Source organism: Nipponia nippon, unplaced genomic scaffold (genome assembly GCF_047370975.1).
Source record: "Nipponia nippon isolate SJK-2023a ecotype South Korea unplaced genomic scaffold, ASM4737097v1 scaffold_1, whole genome shotgun sequence".
Taxonomy (NCBI): domain Eukaryota; kingdom Metazoa; phylum Chordata; class Aves; order Pelecaniformes; family Threskiornithidae; genus Nipponia; species Nipponia nippon.
In genome coordinates this window covers 144,892,713-144,911,711 of record NW_028262290.1, presented here as the reverse complement: position 1 = coordinate 144,911,711, position 18,999 = coordinate 144,892,713, and the positions used below count along the sequence as shown (strand labels likewise).

The window sequence follows — 18,999 nt, the reverse complement described above, 5'->3', positions numbered from 1 at the left end:
GATGACAAACTGAAGATTGGGATTATTTAATGATAATAGGGAAGCCAAGAGTGGTGTGCAGATGTCAGAGAGAAGACTAAGTATTTAATATTAATATTGGTAGGTTATGGAACACTCTTCATGGACAGAGTTGCAACACAAAACCATCTGTGGAGCAAGCGGGTCAGCTGTTCCTTCAGCCAGTTTCCAAACATCTTCAGCTTCTATACCACAAAGTACCCGATTGAGAGAAACCTGTAAACTATATAGAAAAGGAATTAGAAAAATAAAATTGAACTTTGTTTTTTCTTTTATGAAACTTGAACTTCTGCAAGACAGATACATAAGTTCTTCAATGAAAATGTCGTAAGTATCAAATGAAAATATCATTTAGTTACAAAGGAAGTCGGTATTTCTGCAGCCAGAAGCAAGCAAGGGGGAGAAGAGGGAGGTTGAAGAGGATGGTGTCATCCAGTGCTGATGGGAGCCCTGGTCTTTCGAGTGCCTGTGCACATCTGCCCAGCAACATCAGTACTTTTCTATTTAGAGTCAAGCACTGGTTCACTGAACCTGACTCAAAGATAACCGCAGCTTGTTTCATAAAACTGAAAAATTAATCAGTGTGAAATGTATTGGAAAACAGTACGGTTATTCATGTGCCTCAGCAGCTTCCTTATTAGGTAAAACAAGCTTCTGATTGTTCTCCCAGGGCATACAATACCTCAATATGCTGCAAAATAAGCTGTTATAAAATGAGCCTGCATGACTTGCATACCTCAATGACCATTTTTGTGACAAATGCAAATTAATATTTTGAATCCAAGGTCAAAGTCTAATCATCAAAATGACAACGGCTCGGCCGGTGACTAGCTTCGTCAGATGTATGCTTCACCGTACATTGCTAGCTTGTCCTGGGCTGACTGGGATCCAGTGGGGTTTGCAGAGTGCAGGGACCACTGGCTGCCCTTGTGATGAGTTCCCTAGAAAGTTACAATGCAAATTCTTCCCAGCAGATGCAAAAGAAACCAGCAGGTGATCAAAATCTTCCCATGGAAAAGGAAAGCACCACACATCAAAATAGAAAGATTAGAAGCTCATAAAACAAAGGAGTGGCTTAGGGTTCCAGATATATCATGTTGCAAATGGTCTTTCACAGTTGGCTCTGCTCCTTGGAACCACTGAATCATTTCCTACTTGGACAACTTTGGAAATGTCAGCTTCAATTCTGTCTGGTTGCATCAACTGAAAATTCAGAGTGGCTCAGTGACAAAGTGTGGTAAAGATAGTTGCATAGAAGAATATCAATGAATTCATTATCCTAACAGAATTAACCTCATTTAAATAGCACCACCCCCCACCCTGAACAATGCTAGAATAAAAATTAAAGGCAGGTCCTATTGCAGGAAGAAAGTGTCTCTTTTCAAATCTGGATTACTGTTCAGCAAGTGATCCAGGCTTGGGTAACCTTTTAAACCTTGAGAAGTTGTTTTAATGAGAGGGGTTGTATTAAGACTTGTGATCTCCAGTTCCAAAATACTTACTGAAGTTGGCGTCTGAGCCACTTCCTTGGGCCCTCACAATTAAAGCCTGCGGCCCTTTAATATTAATTTCAAATTACACTGAGAAATTCTTTAGATAGTATTCTATTATTAAGTAGATAAAGCAAATCTGTAATGTGAGTTAAAGTCTTAATGAGGAAAAATTTATTAGGCATTAAGAGCCAGCTTCCAAGACACGTGATGGCGATTGATGGGTAGAAACTCTTCTAAACTTAATGAAACAGAAAATCCATCTTTCCTCTGATATTAGTGTAAGAGGGAGAGACTGTCACAGGAAGAATCTGGCAGAATTCCTTATGAACCTGAATGCATGGGACAAAGCTGAGGAGCAGCATCTGTGTATACAAGGATGTTTCATCACAGGAGCTGGGGCTCTTTTGCTGTCTTCTTCTCTTGTCCAACTGCAGGTGGCACTGGTTGGGCACCTTATGATGACTTATGAAGTAGAAGATTATTTCTGTCCTTGGAAATTATGGAAATAACTGGATGCAGGAGATCAGGATGGTATGTGCCTCTGCCCTTGAGGAATGGAGTGATAAGAAATTATGCTGACTTAACCATATGTCCAGAAGGATTAATTTTGACTCTGTAGTCTTGGTATCAGCTGCCAGCTCAAAGGAGATGAGCATGATGGTGATGTTTCAAGGCATATTGTTGAACTGGCAGCTACTGATTACTTTCTATCCCTGATCTGAAAAATGACGAGGCCCTTGATTTTACACGTCTCCAGCCTGACTGCAGACTAGTGCTAGGAGAAAGAATTAAAAAGGATGGGGAGACCACTTTACATACATCGTTATATCTGATTGAAATGCAGGAGATTTCCTGGCCCAAGATGTGATCTGGTGGCGTCATTTCATGCAGCTCATAAATCCGGGATGATAAGACAACACCAGATAGTTCATACCACAGCAAAATCCCGGTGCGAGCTGGCAGAGCCTCCGTGGCTAGCAGCACCTGCACAGGCATCAGCTCTTCTGAGCCTCAGCTCTTACATGTCCATGCTGTGTGGGGCATATACAAAATGTGATATGCTTGATGATTTTGGAGTGCGGACAATTAATTTTTAAAACCTCATCAGTACCCCTGTGGTTTGTGCATTCCTTGGGGCAGCGCTGCATGCCTGCTCACACCAGGCAAACCCTCCGTGGTGCTCCCAGGCCACCCCCAGCAGCTGGTGGGTGGACTTCGCATGTGAGCAAGCGGCCAGCCTGCCACCTCCTGCCTCCCTCCCCTTTCCCACAAACACCAGGCAAAGCAGCTGTACAGTGGCTAATGCTGCTGTGCCATATATACCTGGGATATTAGTCTTTGGTATTTGCAGCGTCTGGTTAACACTGCCAGTACAGATTGGTGGGAAAACATCTTGATGCAAATAAGAAGTCAAAATAAGCTTCAAATGAATTATTTCTAGTGTGTTTTTAGATGTTTTTTAAAATAAAGCTACTCCATTTCTGGAGGATCTCTACATTGTGAGGGGATTGTCTCACTGTGCAAAGGGTTAAATCTAATGGCTGTCTGCAGCAGGAGTGAAAAGAACTTGGCCACAAAGCAGCGTCCAGGAACACATAATTTCTGACCTGACATTTATTCTCCATCCATGTGGCGTTTGCTGTTTGCAGACATTAATTTGTAAATATTTTCTTTTTGTCTTCCGGAAAAAAAATGAATTTTTATGAGTAAAACAATCAGTGAAGGTGGCCAGAGTGCCACTATCCCCTTTAAACCATCAAAAATAAAACACAACCTGAAGTTCTACAATGCACAGATCTTTTCTGTTTGCTATCTATTCTTTATGTTCATTGTCAATAGTTCATCAGTTCTGGTCTGTTTTCCCACATCAAAAAGCTTGTTTTTCATGCATACAGCTCTGCGATAGAAAAAATAGCGTGATCAATGACCTCAATAAAATTAATATAACCCACTTAAAATTACTTGTTTGCATACAGGCTACAAGCTGAAAACTTCACATCCCATTTATGGAAAAAAACCCCACATTTCAGGGAAATGAAATTTATTCTCAGTTAGAAACGAACTTTTTCTTACTGTTTTGAGTGAGGTGTTTGAATGAATTCTTGCAAACAACACATACACTGGTAGAAATCGGGATGAGTTTGTAAACAGCCTGCAAAGAGGAAAAATTGCATTCTTCTGATAACATATCCCTCTTCATAAATATTGTAGCTAGTCCTACCTAACCAAGAGCTGTTTGTGAGCATTTCTCAAAGTGATGAATCGCACCTCACTCTTTCCTTCTCTCTTTCTGATGATCTGTTATAATGACAGCAGCTTTTATCATAACTCTGCGAGAGCCCCTCGCTTTCTTGCTTTCTTCCTTCTTTCACTATAAAAGCTCTCAAAGGAAACCTTTGTATGTCAGGAGAAGCCAAATTAACATAATGTGCAGCACCTATAAATAGTCCCTTCAAATTAGACTCTTCTACAAACCTTGAAGTGATATTTCTTTGCTTTTTTTTTCCTACTGCAGGTAAAACGTACAATCTTGTATAACATTTTTTCCCTTACAAAACATTATTTTTATTGTTCTGATTTATTTACCCTGATATTTGCTTTGGCTATTTTTCAATGCTTTTATTCGGCCACAGGTGAAAGATAGTCAGCACCTTGTTATTGTATTTTGAATTTGTGCAAAAGAGAGCTTGTTAGAAATGTGGCATGTAGTATTGGCAAATTAATTACCAAGGACAATGGAAAAATTATCCTAAAGACAGATACTGGAAAAATGGGATTTTCCATAAGATGTGTTTCTAAATTTTTTTTTCAAACTTTTTGAGAATTGCTTCCAGGTGTAAAGCAATTAGATAGAAAAGAGATCATCAGCTGAGGAGCATTAAGATAAGGCTATTTAAATCAATGACTGGTGTGAGGATGATAAATGAGAAAATGTTAGTCACTATTTGCACACTGTAAGGATCATGTGGTGAAATTTTCAGATATTTAACGCAAATGAAACTACAGAGCATTATTTTTTCACACCAAAAAACCAAACCAAAAACCAAAAACCCAACCAAAGTGTGGAATTCAATTCCACATGGCAAGTGACTTCAAGAGGAATTTAGACAAATTCCTGGAAGATAAATCCCTTAGTTTTTTTAACAAGACAGTCTGGATATCACCAGTAATTCAGAGATTTCACAGTGCTGAGGGGTTACACTAAGGAAAAGCCTACTGGCTGTATCCCCTTCTCCTTATATTTTTCCTCTTGGACACGGTTAGAGGGAGGTTTTGAGGCTGCCCTAAGCCCATCTTAAGGTTGTTATCATCTTAAATGTCTCATAGTCATTGCCCACGTTTCATTCTGGAGGCAAAGTTCTGGACCTGGTGCCAGCCGGTACTCGTCAGGACGGTGTGTATGTGTGTCAGCCCTGGAGCCCCCTCCCCTGCACCTCCTCTCCCTTTCAGGACAGCCTGGTGCAAACATCTGGCCCCAGAACATGAGCATGGCTGTGAAATCTGTAGAAAAAAAATTAATATTGCTTGTTGATGGATGGTAGCTGCCATCGAGTTGTTAGTACTGTAAATATTAATCATTGCCCGGAGGCACCAGTTCCAGCTGTGCCAGATCACTCCTACCTGGCAGGGGTGCCGCTTGCCGTCTGCTGCAGCTGGGATGGAGGAGGCTCGGGGCTCTGCTCCAGCAGAGGCTGGGGCTTTTCTGCCTGATCTTCATTTGTTTGGGGCTTTCCTTTAAGGACCAAGTGGTGCAAAATGGTTTAAAAACGATCCCCATGAACTATACTGTCTCTTGTCAGTATTAGTTGCTTACCACTACTAAAGAAAGAAGAAATGGCTATTATCAAACACAGCTTTTCAAAACCTGAATAGGAACCCACCAATTCTTTCAAAATATTTAATCTTTTTTCTCTCTGATTTCTTTAACACTGAGGAGCTTCCTCTTTTCTTTTTTTTTTTTTTTTTTTTTCCCCTTGGCAATTTTAAGGACAGATAATTTAGTTTTTAAAGAAAAAGCTCAGCTTCTCCGAATCTCATGACTCCGGTGACTGAGCAGTGGGAAAAACACCAAATATCACAAGATGCATAATTAAATCACAGGCATCCTTCAGTTTCTTGAGATTTTGTCCTGGGAATATTTTCCTGACCTCCAAAGCAGCAAACACTTTAATCCTGGCCAGGGAAAGGCAATCACCCCTAATCTAATCTAATTTAATTTAGGGCTTGCAATGAAGCTAACTCATGACCAAACTGTTTGCTTTTTAATTCCATGGTGGTATAAGCCATTGCTATGTCATGGGAAAATTAATGATCCCAGCTCATGTATAAATATAAAATTTATTTAAATGAAGCATAGATTAAAGTATTGGACAGCTACTCAAAGAATATCTGTATTGTTCAAATTAAGAATAGTATGTGCATTGAAGAAATGCTATGAAAACTATTATTTCAAACTAATAGGGCTCCTTAATAAATATTTTTTGAGAAAAGGTAGTAGCTGGAGAATCATGAAACAAGCTCTTTGTGCAGCCAAGCTCACGATGTTTCCTGGGACAGCACCATCTACATTAATTGCTAGTTCCCCTTCCCTGCTACAGTTATTCTTAAAGAGGCATTTACAAAATTAAAATAGCTTTGAATGTTTTGCAGGATGGAAATTCCTGTAACACTTCTGCTTCTGTAACTCAATACAATGACTCAAATGCAACAGAGAAAAAGTTCTTGAAACAGGTTCACAGGAAGGGTTTAGAAACAGCTTTCTTGCCCTGCTTTAATTTGACTGTCATTTTCCAGGAATCGCAGAGCAAGTCTGACTTTTTTTTTTTTTTTTTTTTTTGCAGCTTAAGGGTTTTTTATACTGTTGCCAACCCTTTTTTTAAGGAGTTTAGCTCCTCTTTGTTCAGTAAGACATTCCAGCGGTAATGCCACCCGGGAAGGCCTCCTGCGTGGCTGGGCTGCGTCTGTACTCACCACGCTTTGCAGGTCTTAGTGCTCTTTGTGCCCAGGCCCGTGAGCTCTGTTCGGGGGCTTTATCTGCTATAATCACCTTGCACATTTATGGCTCAGTACAATAAAACCTCTGGCAGCTTGTTTTCTTGAAGGAGCATGCTCAGCCTGACAGAATAGGAGTTCACTGATTTGCTCCTGTCGCAGCTTTCTGGCACATTACAGCACCTAGCCTTTCATTAAATATCTTTTTTTTCTCGTGAATGTAAATAAAAATTTAACCCAATATTCTTTCCAAGTCTCTGATAACTGGGGGAAGAATAACTTTGAGGAGAATGGGCTTTTGGCAATTGAACTGCCAAAGCGAGCACACACTGTGTGACCTTCTTAATACAAACACAGTGAGCAACAAGCCTGGTGGTGCTCTGCACGCCAGTGCTGTCCAGATTCAGAGTACCAGAGCCCTTCACAGATGATGGATGAGTTACTCTGGTGGGGGCAGGATTTTCCTGAGTAGTTCCTACCAACTAATTCTGCTCTCTAGGGAACGTAACAGCAAACCTCCCTTTGATTTCAGTGGTAACTGCTCGTAAAATCTGCTGTAAGGCAGAGGGTGATGTGGGAGAGAGTATGGCAGCCATTTTCTACATGAAGAGGGAAGGGAAGATAAAGGAAAATTTTGGCTCTAATTTTAAGGGAAAGTGAAGTAGGCAACATGAATATAGCAGGGCGTCCATCGATAGGGTAACTCATGTCAATAAGGACATGAGTGCATGCACTGTACCAAGTCTCTGAATTATTTTTCTCACACAATTAAATACGTAAGTGCAATTAAAACCCAGAATTATCAAGCCTAGTCCACGTTAAAGTGGGACTTGATTCATCCTTGTGTCCTCAATAGAAGTTGTGTACCAGGCTATGTAGAAAATACTCATTTAAAAGCTTGCCACCATCTCATAGCACAATACATTTGAATAAAGGAAACAATTTCAATTTTCAGATCAGGACAGGAATGCTTTTAATTCCTCTAAATATCTCTCATTGTCAGGCAGGAGGGCTTTATCTCACCTGTAGCTGAACCAGCCTCTCTGGGATCTTTTTATACGTGTGGCAAGAAACCTGACTTAAATATGTTCACTCCAAAGAGCAGCTAAATATCTGCCCAAAAGTGAATATCTTTCCTTTAAATATAAATGGAGCCAGGCTGAATGGTTCAGATGTGGATGTATATATTTTAAATGACTGTATCTGATCATATGAAGCCCAGCCATGGTGTCCGAGCTGTGTCCCATAAAAGTAGACTCTGTGTCTTTATTTTTTAAAAATCTTTTAAATAACTAGATCTAATGAGGTTGATGTTTTGCATGAAAAACGTATAATTTCAGCCTCCTTTTAAAAGCAGAGGTCCTTAGAAGTTTTTGTACCTATAACTGGCAAAACCAGCTTGTTTGCGCATCACTTATTCATTTTACATCCCGCCTAGGAAACCACCGTATCTATAGGCTATTTAAAAACAAAATGTGAATGGGAAGTTAGTTTTCTAAGTTTATATTTTATAACTTAATTCCCAAAAATGTTCTCTATACTTAAATATAAGACAAGCGATTAAAATGGGATCAGGAATCCAACACAAGCTTCCAAATATTAAAGAGGCTTAACCTTATGATTGCAGAATAGATCAGTACAGGCAAAGGGGGAGTTCTGTCACTTTTTTGTTACGTTACCTTGTCCCAGGAGTATAGATGCTATAGTCAGAAAAAACTAATGCCTGCTTGCTATAGCCAGAAAAACACCAGGAGTGATCTGATCCTCATGCCCACCCCACAGCTCATTCAGTGCTTCTTCACCCAGCGCCTGGGGAAAGCACAGCTCCCTTCCCTGCTGCACCCTCCAACAGCTGCTGCGAGATGCAGTTAGGATGATGCTTTCTGTGGGAGAAACGAGTGGGCAGCTCAAAACACCGCCGCTCGTTTCACATCAGGCTCAGGACCTCGGTGAGCTGGTGCCCAGGACACGGATTCGCACTGGTGCCCTACCAGTGCGGTTCTCCATGCTCCACTGACAGCCCCCGGGCTCGCGCTTCCTTCCTCCATTTCCTGCAGAATATCTGGCAGCACCTTCTCATCACACTTTGGGAGGGGACACCCATCGTCACGCATTCTTGCTTTTGTTTAGCCTGAAATATTTTTGTTTATTAAAAACTTCCTGCACTATCTTTATGAGTCTAGATAAAATATATGCTCAATAAATGTAAAATGTCAGTAAATGGTAAAACAGTATTTATAAGACCAATCGTTAAAAAGAAAAACATTGAGTTATAGCACTGTGTTGCAGCTTTACAAACGATACGGTGTCTGAACAAAGAAATCAATATGTCACAATTTTGAATTACTCGGCACCTTTTAATTTCCAGAGATCATCTTGCTTCAGATCTTGACGTGCATCACTGGGTCAGACACTAAATGGGCCCCGTGACGACCACTGGTTCCTGTCTTACAAGGCTCAGTACGCTACATGCAATATCCCACACAGCAGCTCTTTCAGATACCTGCCACCACGCGTTATTCATCCTTAGCTAGATGCTAACATGCCACAGAACAGAAAACATGCAATTCAGTGCAGATAATTTGGTTCGCTGAGGTTGAGAAAGGGAGCGAGTTCCAACTCCTCCAGTGCAGGCTGAATTTGTGGTCTCAATCTCATCCCTAGTGAAAAGATCTTTTTTTAATTTTTTTTCTCCCCCAAAATTATTGCACCATACATGTTACTGAGGAGTGAGTCACACAAGAAGGAAAAAAGCGGTGGAGAGGCTGAAGCAGCATCTCTCTCCAAGGAAGATCCAGGCAGCGTAGCTTGGGGCAGTAGGGAGAGGTGCTGCTGTGTTGCCTTGCTGCTGTCTGTGTTACCCTTTGGTCAGCTGTCAGCAGGTTTCATTCAGTTTTGTATGACCATACCCGACAGTAATCAATAAAATCACATATTGCTTACTTGTTAAATTCTCAGTTTGCTCTTAAGCACAGCCAAGCTGAGCCTGAGTACATCTGGAAAGCCCGAATAAATTTTCTCCAGCTGCAGGTTTCAAGTGATAATTCCTTGCTTTAGAATCGCCTTTCATACACGCTCAGCTATTCGGTCAAATGCATACTCATGCAATATGCAAACACAAAATTAAAAGCGAAGGATTTTAAATGTTCGTATTTAAAATGCACATCTCCCCAGCATATGGCACTGGTACTTTAAGCATCAGCGTTCCCCTCCGCTGAAAACGCCTTCATCTTTCCTCCCCTCTGCCCTTGGGGCTCCACACACCCTTGCACGCCAGTGGGCTGTCCCCCATGCTGAGCCCCGGTGGCTCCCCACGCACCCCCTCGCTGCCCCGGGGCCTCCGTCCTCCCCTGCTCGCTGCTGCTCTCCCCTTTGGGTCCTCCTCCAAAACACCAATACGTTTTTAGATTCCTTCAGATCTTATGGTGATGCCAAGACTCTTGAATAAAGAAGACTCAGAAATGGTGTATGTAAACCATACATTTATAAGCTTAGCCGGTTTAGATGGACTTGTTAATTTTCAGGCATTTCTAACAGTACCTCACACAGTGGGTCTCTAAATAAGGACTATGGGTGTTACAGACCTCAAGGTTAAAAATAAGGTGGATCAATCTGTAAGAAGAAAATGACCATGTGCTCAGAAAGTCTCACCTGGGAGCTAGGTACTGAATGCCTGTTCTGAAAATAATGCTAAATATAAGAGTATTTATTGATCGCTTCTGTTCAGAGGGCACTCACTTTTCCTAGGCTACATTTGGTTTTCCCCTCTGCTAGAGCTTAATTCTCTCCTGCCAGGCCATTGAAAGCACTGGATAATAAAAAAACAAAATGTGCTTTCTCTGTAAGGACGGTAATTGAGAGGGAGACAAATACGTAAGTGGCTATCTGAGGACCATAAGAGAGATGCTGGCTTACCCAGCACGTAGATTTTGTGAGAATAGCAGTATATTTGCAGAGCCTAATGAAAGTGAGCCGGGAGTGCAGTATGATCGGCAAGGCCTGTCACCGAGGCATGGGATATCAGCATATTTACTGAAATGGAGAAGGTAACATTTAAAAGAATTGTTATTTTTAATTAATGTGTGAATCACGGAGGAGATTATATTTACATACCGAAGGACCTCACTTTGGGGATGGAGTCCTGTACCTAGCACTACATGTTTAGAGGACAGAGACAGACCGCTGAGCCCAAGCCATGTTCTGCTGGGAGAGGGGAAAGGTCCTGGCTCCCTCCCTTGGCCCCCGCCTGCCGCCTTTCGCACCCCCTGGCCTCGGCACAGGCCGTCCGAGGGTTCTTGCCTGCTCCTGACACCGGAGAGGGGCTGTGCTGCCCCGCGGCTGCCAGGGCCGACCCCAGTCCCGCTCCCCCTGCCGCCTTCCCCACCCCAGCAGGACGGCGATGCTCCTGCACCGGCTGAGCTGGCTCTCTCGGATGTCGGCGTGAATCCCACCATGTATTGGCCCATTTTGGACTCCGGTCTACAACCAGTATCATTCAGACAGAAAAATTACTTCAAAATGGAGGGAAAAAAAAAAGATATTTGAGACAGCCTCAGTTTACAGTAAGCCTTCCCAAACACCTGTATATCTTGCTGGCTCTTGAAGTAGCCTGGACTTATTTCTGTTTGGAGGTAAAGGTTTTCAATTCCAGTTTATAAATGGCTCAAGATGCTACTAGACAAACAGAAATAAAGAATTTTCTAGAGTTTTTTTTCCCTTGGTTTCACTAAGGATCCTGAAACAGGAAGGCTACCCTGATGCCAAGAGGTATTTTTTTGCATGGCTTATTTTCCTACATCATTTCTCTTCCCAGGGTGTGCTGAAGGTTCAGTAACTGTCTTGCTTTTCCCCGTCACTGCACGGATATGTCCCCTGCCCTGTGTAAACACTGATGTTTCATTGCAGAGACACACAGAGCTTTCAGAGGGCTCTGGCAGGCGCTTCACCAGAAGCACAAGACTGGCCTCAGTTTAACAGAAATATTCATGTGCTTAAAGCTGTGTCTGAGCTAAAGGACCTCACTGAGCTGGCTCCCTGGCTCTCAAGCACCCTCACAATTAATTTCCTACACAGCCCCATGACCTCTGGGACCTCTGGGTTCTCCTCCAGGTGATCCTCTCTTCTCAGCAGGGCATCCCACAGTCACAAGCCCTGTCCGGCTGCCCCCGCTGTGGATCCCTGCGTCCCTCTCTCAGGCACGGCTGCTGCAGGCAGGGGGGCTCGGGCACACTCGCACCCATTTGGCATCTCCCTTGCCTCACCTGTGCCGTAGCCCTACCAGCATTACCTTCACAACGCTGCAAACAGCTTAAGAAGTACCTGATGATGCAACATGGAAAGTAAGGGATTCACAGCAGATATGTTTCTATGGAGCATTCAACAGTTTTTATTGCAGAAGAGACTGGGAGAATCAGTGTTACGTGAGAACAGGTTTAGGCTGCAATCTGGGCAGTTACATTTTTAACTCTATTTAATGGGGTTAATGGCTTTTTCTCCTTTTAAAGACAGAGGTCCTCTCTTCCTTCCTCCAAGCCCCTCAAATCCATGAGTTTATGGTGCTCTGTATCACTTCCGTTGTTTTCTTCGGTACCAATGAAGTAGTCTGTCCTGATACATGAGCATATGATGCTTCCTTAGTTTTTCATGTACTGTACTCTCTGTGAATTTCAACAAAGGAAATGTAAGAATGCCAAAAAAAAATGGGCTCTAGCTTTTTTCAGTGCACTGTGATCCCAAGAAGCCAGTTTGGAGCTGGGCTGTCAGGCCACCATCCAGGATCAAACTCAATAGGTAATCTTCCCATCCCAAGATCAGGCTCTTATACAGCTATCCCTCTTGTTTCTTCTCCCAAGTAATCCCTGCTATTTGCTTACATCATGCACTTATTTATTTTCCTAAATTGTGGCTCTGATCTTCCATAAGCATAAACGATACTGACTGACCATCACAGCCCATCATTTGTATCATTAAGGACGACTCCGAACTCCACTATGGCCCCTCATTTCTATTGCTGATTATTTTACATGCACACTTCAGCAAACACGTGATCCCAAATTGGATTTTTCCACAGATAAGCAGCTGGACGCACTGTGCCACACTCACTGATGGAAAGAACTGTTTAGCTTGATGTAATTACCTCAACCATTGACCACAGCACCTGATGAGAACCCTTCCATTATGTGACATCCCTGGAGGCATATTCCCTCTTCAGCCATGCAGGCATTTTAAGAACCACTGGGAGCTGTACCGCTGGTCTGCATACTGATCTATGACAAGTAAATGTTGCTCAAACAGTTTTAGTCCGTGCTGATTTACTTGCTTTGTTTGTTTGCTTGGGGTTTTAATAATAGTATTAGAAGTCTTTGCTCCTGATGTATTTGACATTGTGCCATTGGTCCATTAGGATTTGGTTGAGTGTTGTGCATTGTTTTTAATTTGCATTCACAGTATGCTCTGTAATAACTCACTCTGAATTCTAGCAATGGATGCTGTGAATTTGTATTAACAGCAGCGCCGATCTGTGCAATGTGTAGTAAAAGTCTTTGCAAAAGAATACTTACCGCTTCATGTCCTTTAGCATAGGAGATCAGAGTTTCCAAATAACAACAGAGATTCTTCTTAGCAAATTGTTCCTGGGCTAATTGTAATGGGAAGGATTTCAGCTTGGATGGAAATCACTGACACAAGCCGCTGTTGATGCCAAAAGTTTACATGGTTTCAAAAAGCAATTAGGCACAATTACGGAAGAAAAATCCATGAAAGGCGACTAAACACACAGATAGCTCCAGTTCAGAAAGTCCCTGAGCCGTTGATTGCTGGAAGCTGAGAAAGGATCCTATGGATGGACCAGTGCACAGTTCTTCCCTAGGAGCCTGCTACTGGGCACCGCCTGAAGAACAGGCTGTGCTAGTCCGACCCAATATGGCCTTTCTTATGGTGTCATGTTAAGAAGTCACGCTGACAGCATTTAGGAAGAAGAGAGAACGGAAAAAAAATAAATCTCTCTCCCTTCAGGTTAACAACTTGCAAGTTTTCAGGGTTTCTGCATTAAAATCCTCCTTTTATCTAATTAGAATTCAGATCCTCTTCCCCCCACCAGCTATCCTTAGGAAGAGCGTACACACCGGACTGCACTACAATCACAGGCATTTCAATGCCCGCGGTGCCCTTAATTGGATGAAGCCTTGCACAGCGGCTGGCACTAGAGCACTGATTTTCAGTAGTTACTGGCCTCAAGTTTGCTTATGCTACAAGATGCATTTTTGGCAGTGAATGTTTATCTGCCATGGGGCAGGATCACGATTGCTAAAGAGGAGAAGTTCAGCTAGAGGAATCTGGTGAAGCACACGCAACACATTACTCTGACACATAAAAACCATAGCCAGTTTACAACAGTGAAAAATCACTAATTTTGTGCACAAGAGGCAAGTCCTACTATAAGCGTGACATCTTATGAGATGCTCAGCCTCTTGCAGACTTCTCCACGTGCCCCAGCTTTTTTCACCTTGGCCTTCTCTGGAGAGTGAACAGTGCCATACAGGACAAGTCGTCACAGGCACACCTGATCAACATCTCAAAACTGGGGTACACATAACACCTAATACTTCAGCTGGTTTTATGTAGACCTCAACAGACTGTTTGCTGCCTGAATTTGGTTATTAGGTTATTATTTTAATAAAGCCCAATTTGTTACATTATAGGACATAAAATCCTGTCCTGAAAAAACAGTGAAAAACATAAAGGCGAGACTGAAAAAGCATAGCAGCAACAGCCACATAAGGCGATTGCTGGGTTTGGGTTTAACTTTTTTTTTTTTTTTACTAGGGTACAGGAGTGCATTGGTTTTTGCCAGTTTTCTTTTGTGAAGTGGTCTGGACAATTTGAGGTCCTGGAGTTTGAAAGACAGCACCTCGGTTCTTGCTGTTTATCATTATTTAAACCATGTTGCCCAGAACTGTACATGCAAATAATTGAAAAAGTTGCACAACTCAGTGAACCAATGACTTTCTCCCAGTTTGAAACACATGTTTTGTTTTTGTGGGTTTGAGGTTTTTTGCTAAAAGCACTCACATTGGATATTTTTAGTGTAGTCATCAAACAGTAGTCTTGCACCAACACCTCACTCTGGGGACCCTCATGCTTTGCCACAACATGGGACTCCAGTTTCACTGAATATGTTTAGTACCTTTCTCTTCTTCCTAATTGTGCCAGTAATGTCCCCTCCTATTTGCAATAACTAATATCCCTGTGACAGCCATTGCTTAGATGAGAAAGCAGCATTAGGAAAGCATTTAATGAACATTAATTGCTTCTTAATATGATTTAGCTGCTGGAAATAAGGCAGCTAAGCTAGCTCCATGTGACCAGCAGCCCTACAGGCACCACCACCAGACTCCTTTTGAGATGCAATCCTGTCGACCTGGGGGGCAGCAGCCATTCACAGATGATACCCAAGGCTACATTTTACTTTTCCAAATTAGCAGCTAAGTAGGGTTGTAGGAACTCAGCAACAAAGTCATCATGACACCACCTGGCTGATTAGTGATCTCTTCCTTCTGTGCAAGCCAGCAATTATCAGTTCCCACTGACTTCAGAAGCTAATGGGAATCAGAGGCTGGGGGATGCTGCCAAGATGCAGCAGCTTCCAGCTGTTAGGAGGAAGATGGGATGGGACACAGACTCGGTGTACGCTCTTCGGTCTTTGTCTTTTCCTGTGTGGCATCTTTAGCACCTGTGCCTTTATCATTTTGACCCTCTACATTATATTACCTGACACCATTGCTTCTGACATGGCAACATGATGCAAGAGAAACTTGATCTTTGAATCCAGCATTCCTAAATTTGAATCATGATTTACCATTGATTCTCATCTCACACTTCAGTTAGGTCACTTAACCTCTCTGCTAAGCTGCTCTGTCAGGAAATTAAGGCTGGTAACACCTAGAGATATTGTTACAATCAATCAATAAGCATTTGTAAAGTTGTTGGTAAACACAAGTGCCAAGTCCAATTTAAACAGGTATTGTTTATAATTTTCCCCATTTTCTTTGCAAGAACTTTAATATGACACAAAGATTAACCTTCTGATCCAGGGGAAAAAAAAATCTCTACTGATATTATAGACTGGTGTTGGCAGTAAACCACTAACTTGAAATACGATGTCCTCACTGACATCACTAAGTTTCCCATGGATTAGCTGACAGTGATACTTCAGGACTCATGGGAAAACTGTATTGCAGAGGGAAATAACAGTGAGGGAAAAAAACAAGTACTTTTCTGGACTGTAATTCCTAGTCTTCTTTCATTCAGAGCTGAAATAGAATACCACTAAACTTTCTAAAATGAAAGATTTATTGTTTTACATAGAGTATTTAGTGGATATTATGAAATAGTTGGTAATATCCACTAACATAAGCAGGAGCCTTCAAGTTTTACAGAGGTAACAGTGGGATTGGAATTTCTAATACTTGCTAACCAGTGAACACATACATACCTTGAAAAGCTTGACTGTTGGCCCCTACATGTTCATACACAATGTTAATCTGGATTTATCGGATAGGCCTGAAGCTGAAGTAAATTTTTTGGAAATAGCGATGACACACCTTCCTGTTCAAGATTTTCATGATTCGTGACACCCTCAAAACAGCAAACTTTTTCAGGACTTCAGAAGTCCTAACACTATCTTTATTTCTCTAGTACGACCAAGTACATCAAAGCCAAGAGGACAAGTGAGCTGTGCTCACAGGGGTACTGTGCACTGAGCCAGCCCAGCACCTGCTACTCCTTGGCAACACCAGCCCACAACTGCTGTAGCTCCCTCCCACCAGCACCCACAGCACTGCTCACCCCAGACCTAACAAATGCCCTAAAAAAAATTAGATATTTCCTGGCATACCCCATCACAGCTGGTGCTGTGCTGCTCCTCTGATGGACAGTAGGAGCTGCTTCTTATCATCGTATCTAACCACTTACCAGTCACAATATCAAGTCTCTTGTTACTTCATTTATATAGCTGCAGCAGAGCTCTTATTTTGAGGCTTTCCAGCCATTGTTCGAAAGCGTAAGCACAGCAGCTCCAAGGCCTAGGGGAATGCTTGCAGATACAGAAAGCAGGAAGGATAGGGAGGAATCTGCAAAAAGAAGGTGTCAGTCAGCTGGCTCAGGACTGAAAGGCTGCTGTAAGGCACAGCATCTCCACTACCCACTCTCTTAATAGAGGGGGCCTAATTAATGGCACCTTGTCACCTTACTAGGTTTCTCATAGCAATGGCTGGCCTTGTGAAAACACCACTAACTACACAATTAGGCAAAAAGACACAAACTTACTACAGAAACACTTCCTTACCAAAACCACTGCAAATACATTTTATAAAACACACACAAAGCAAACAACACATTGAGTGTTACTTATAAATAAGATGAAGAGCTACCAAAGCAGCAGCGACCGCGCTGCAGCAGCCACGGGGCAGGGCAGGCTGCCGGGTCCTGCCCTCACGCCGCGGCAGCTCGCAGCGCCCAGCCGCCCCCGGAGCGAGCGGGGAAGCCGAGCCGCAGCCGGGAGGCGGCAGGCGGCAGCCCCCCGCCGGGCCGCCCCCCGGCAGCCTGCCCGGACAGCGCCGCGCCGCTCGCCTGAGGGGAAAGTTTGGCGGGAAGCCTGGCCTGCCCCCGCCCGGCCCCTCAGCGGGGCCGGCCAGCCCCTGCCGCCGCGGCGGGCAGGGCCCCGAGCAGCGGCCGCGGAGGGAGGGGGGCTGGCAGCGGCGGCGCAGGGCTGCGGCCGCCGGAACGGGCGAGGGGCGGAGCGGAGAGACCCTGTGGCTGCCATGGCCGCCTCCCCCTCCCCGCAGCCTCCCTTAAATACTATGGGGCGGCCGTAGCTGCGGCGGGAGCCGCTGCCGAGCGCACCATGCGGGCTGTCATCGCCTTGGCCGCGGCGCTGGGCAGCCTGCTGCTCGGCGGCTGCCTCCTGCGCCTGGGCGGCCAGCAGCCCCTCCGGGCCAGGTAGGGCGGCTGGGGGGCCTCGCCCGCCGCGGCGGGGCTGCGGGGCGGGAGAGCCTGCAGCCGGCTGGGGAGGAAGGAGCGGGACGTGGCGAGCCCCCCGCCGCCCTCCGCCGGGAGAGGGGCGCGGCGGAGCCCCGCGCAGCGGCCCCCCGGCGCGGGCTGGGCTCGGCTCGGGTGTTCGCGGCGTGGGCACGAGCGGTGGGGAGGAGACCGGCGCCGCTTACGCCTGGTGATGTTTCATCGCTGGTTTTGACAACTTTGTTTTCCCGTCTTGCTTGGCAGGGGCTGGGAGGAGGAGGCGGGGGCAGCTGCTGTCACGCCGAAAGTGGTGCGAGCCCTCAGGTCCCCCCTGCCGTCCCTTCCTCAGAGCGAGAACAGGTACGGGCTGCCCGCCCTCAGGTGCTGGCGGTGCGGGTCCGGGCGGAGGGCTCTGCAGAAGCAGGAATCTGCCTTCGCTCCGATCCGTTCTTCCTTTTGTTTTGGCGGCTTAATCGGGGAGAGCGTTGGCGACTTATTAGTCTGAGGAAATGAAAATCCACTTTAACTGTAATAAATTATTTGCTCGTAGGCCCTCTTAATGACGGCTGTCACTCTGCCGTTGGTTTTGAGCCCAATGAAATGTTGCGTATAGCAGTTTTGTTAACATACAATGCAAAAAGTGCTTGCTGAATAGCATGTTCCAGGTGTCTTTTATTCTTCTTTTCAGGAAGGTGGAGCTGCAGCTGGGTAATATTGTTATCATTTTTGTAATGTGTATTTAGTTGAAAATACAGATTTCTCCTTCAAAATCCATAGGATGAAGGCCAGACATATGAAGCCTTTTTCATACTGTGTAGCATCTTACTTTGTGGGAGCCCTTTCGCTTGATCCCGTCTCGTGATCTTTTAGATCAGTGTAGATCTTTGCTTTACAGCCTGTTATTTTATACTGTGAAGTTTAATATGGGAATAGTTGGCAAAATTAGCAGTGAAACAAGTCATGTCTTACATGCAGGCTTCAATATTAACGACTGTGTTTTTGTGCTCTTGAGTCTTCACACGCTGTAGGAAAACTAATAGTGCAGAAGAGGGTGGTGCAATCCCCACATGAGATATTACTATGTAATAAGTAGTTTGCAAATATTTTTGCTATTCTCTTTTAGTTTATATGTCCTCATCAACATTGCAGTTCCAGTGATTATTGTATGTTAATATATATTATGGTCAAAAACATGATAACAATTAGAAAGAACTTATGAATTGGGTCTTTAGTGGGTACTGTGAAGTCCTGGTTATACTGAAGTCAATGGCGACAATGCAGTTAACCTTACTGAGGCTGCCATTTCACCCAATCTAGCTGAACTTGAGGCTGAAACAACATACACTTTCCCTAAGTGAATGCAAGTGACATTAGTTGTAGTAACCATTGCAGTGCACCCTAACAGTAGGTTTCTTACGCGTTTCCGATGAGAGACTCATGTGCTCACTGCCTCAAAATTTAGAACTTTCACAAGCTGTAA

The 18,999-nt window shown here is 43.9% G+C and overlaps 2 protein-coding genes and 1 long non-coding RNA gene across 3 annotated transcripts in view; 2 read left to right on the top strand and 1 right to left on the bottom strand.

Annotated features, from left to right (window-relative positions):
* Positions 1-4,179, top strand: part of HACD1 (3-hydroxyacyl-CoA dehydratase 1) — a 39,633-nt gene extending 35,454 nt beyond the window's left edge. Inside the window, exon 10 of the transcript XR_015708486.1 lies at positions 104-4,179. The gene's annotated coding sequence lies outside the window, so the exon portion shown is untranslated. The remainder of the gene's footprint in view (positions 1-103) is intronic.
* Positions 4,180-11,712: 7,533 nt separating this feature from the next.
* Positions 11,713-16,562, bottom strand: LOC148057651 (uncharacterized). The gene is made up of 3 exons (XR_015708488.1): positions 16,476-16,562; positions 13,064-13,193; positions 11,713-12,160 (listed from the first exon to the last, which is right to left on the bottom strand). It is a non-coding gene; the product is annotated as an uncharacterized LOC148057651 (long non-coding RNA).
* A 713-nt stretch (positions 16,563-17,275) lies between these two features.
* Positions 17,276-18,999, top strand: part of ST8SIA6 (ST8 alpha-N-acetyl-neuraminide alpha-2,8-sialyltransferase 6) — a 41,266-nt gene continuing 39,542 nt past the window's right edge. Inside the window, exons 1-2 of the mRNA XM_087775973.1 lie at positions 17,276-17,501; positions 17,784-17,879. Coding sequence (XP_087632099.1) covers positions 17,407-17,501; positions 17,784-17,879 — 191 coding nt within the window. The 5' untranslated portion in view covers positions 17,276-17,406. The remainder of the gene's footprint in view (positions 17,502-17,783; positions 17,880-18,999) is intronic.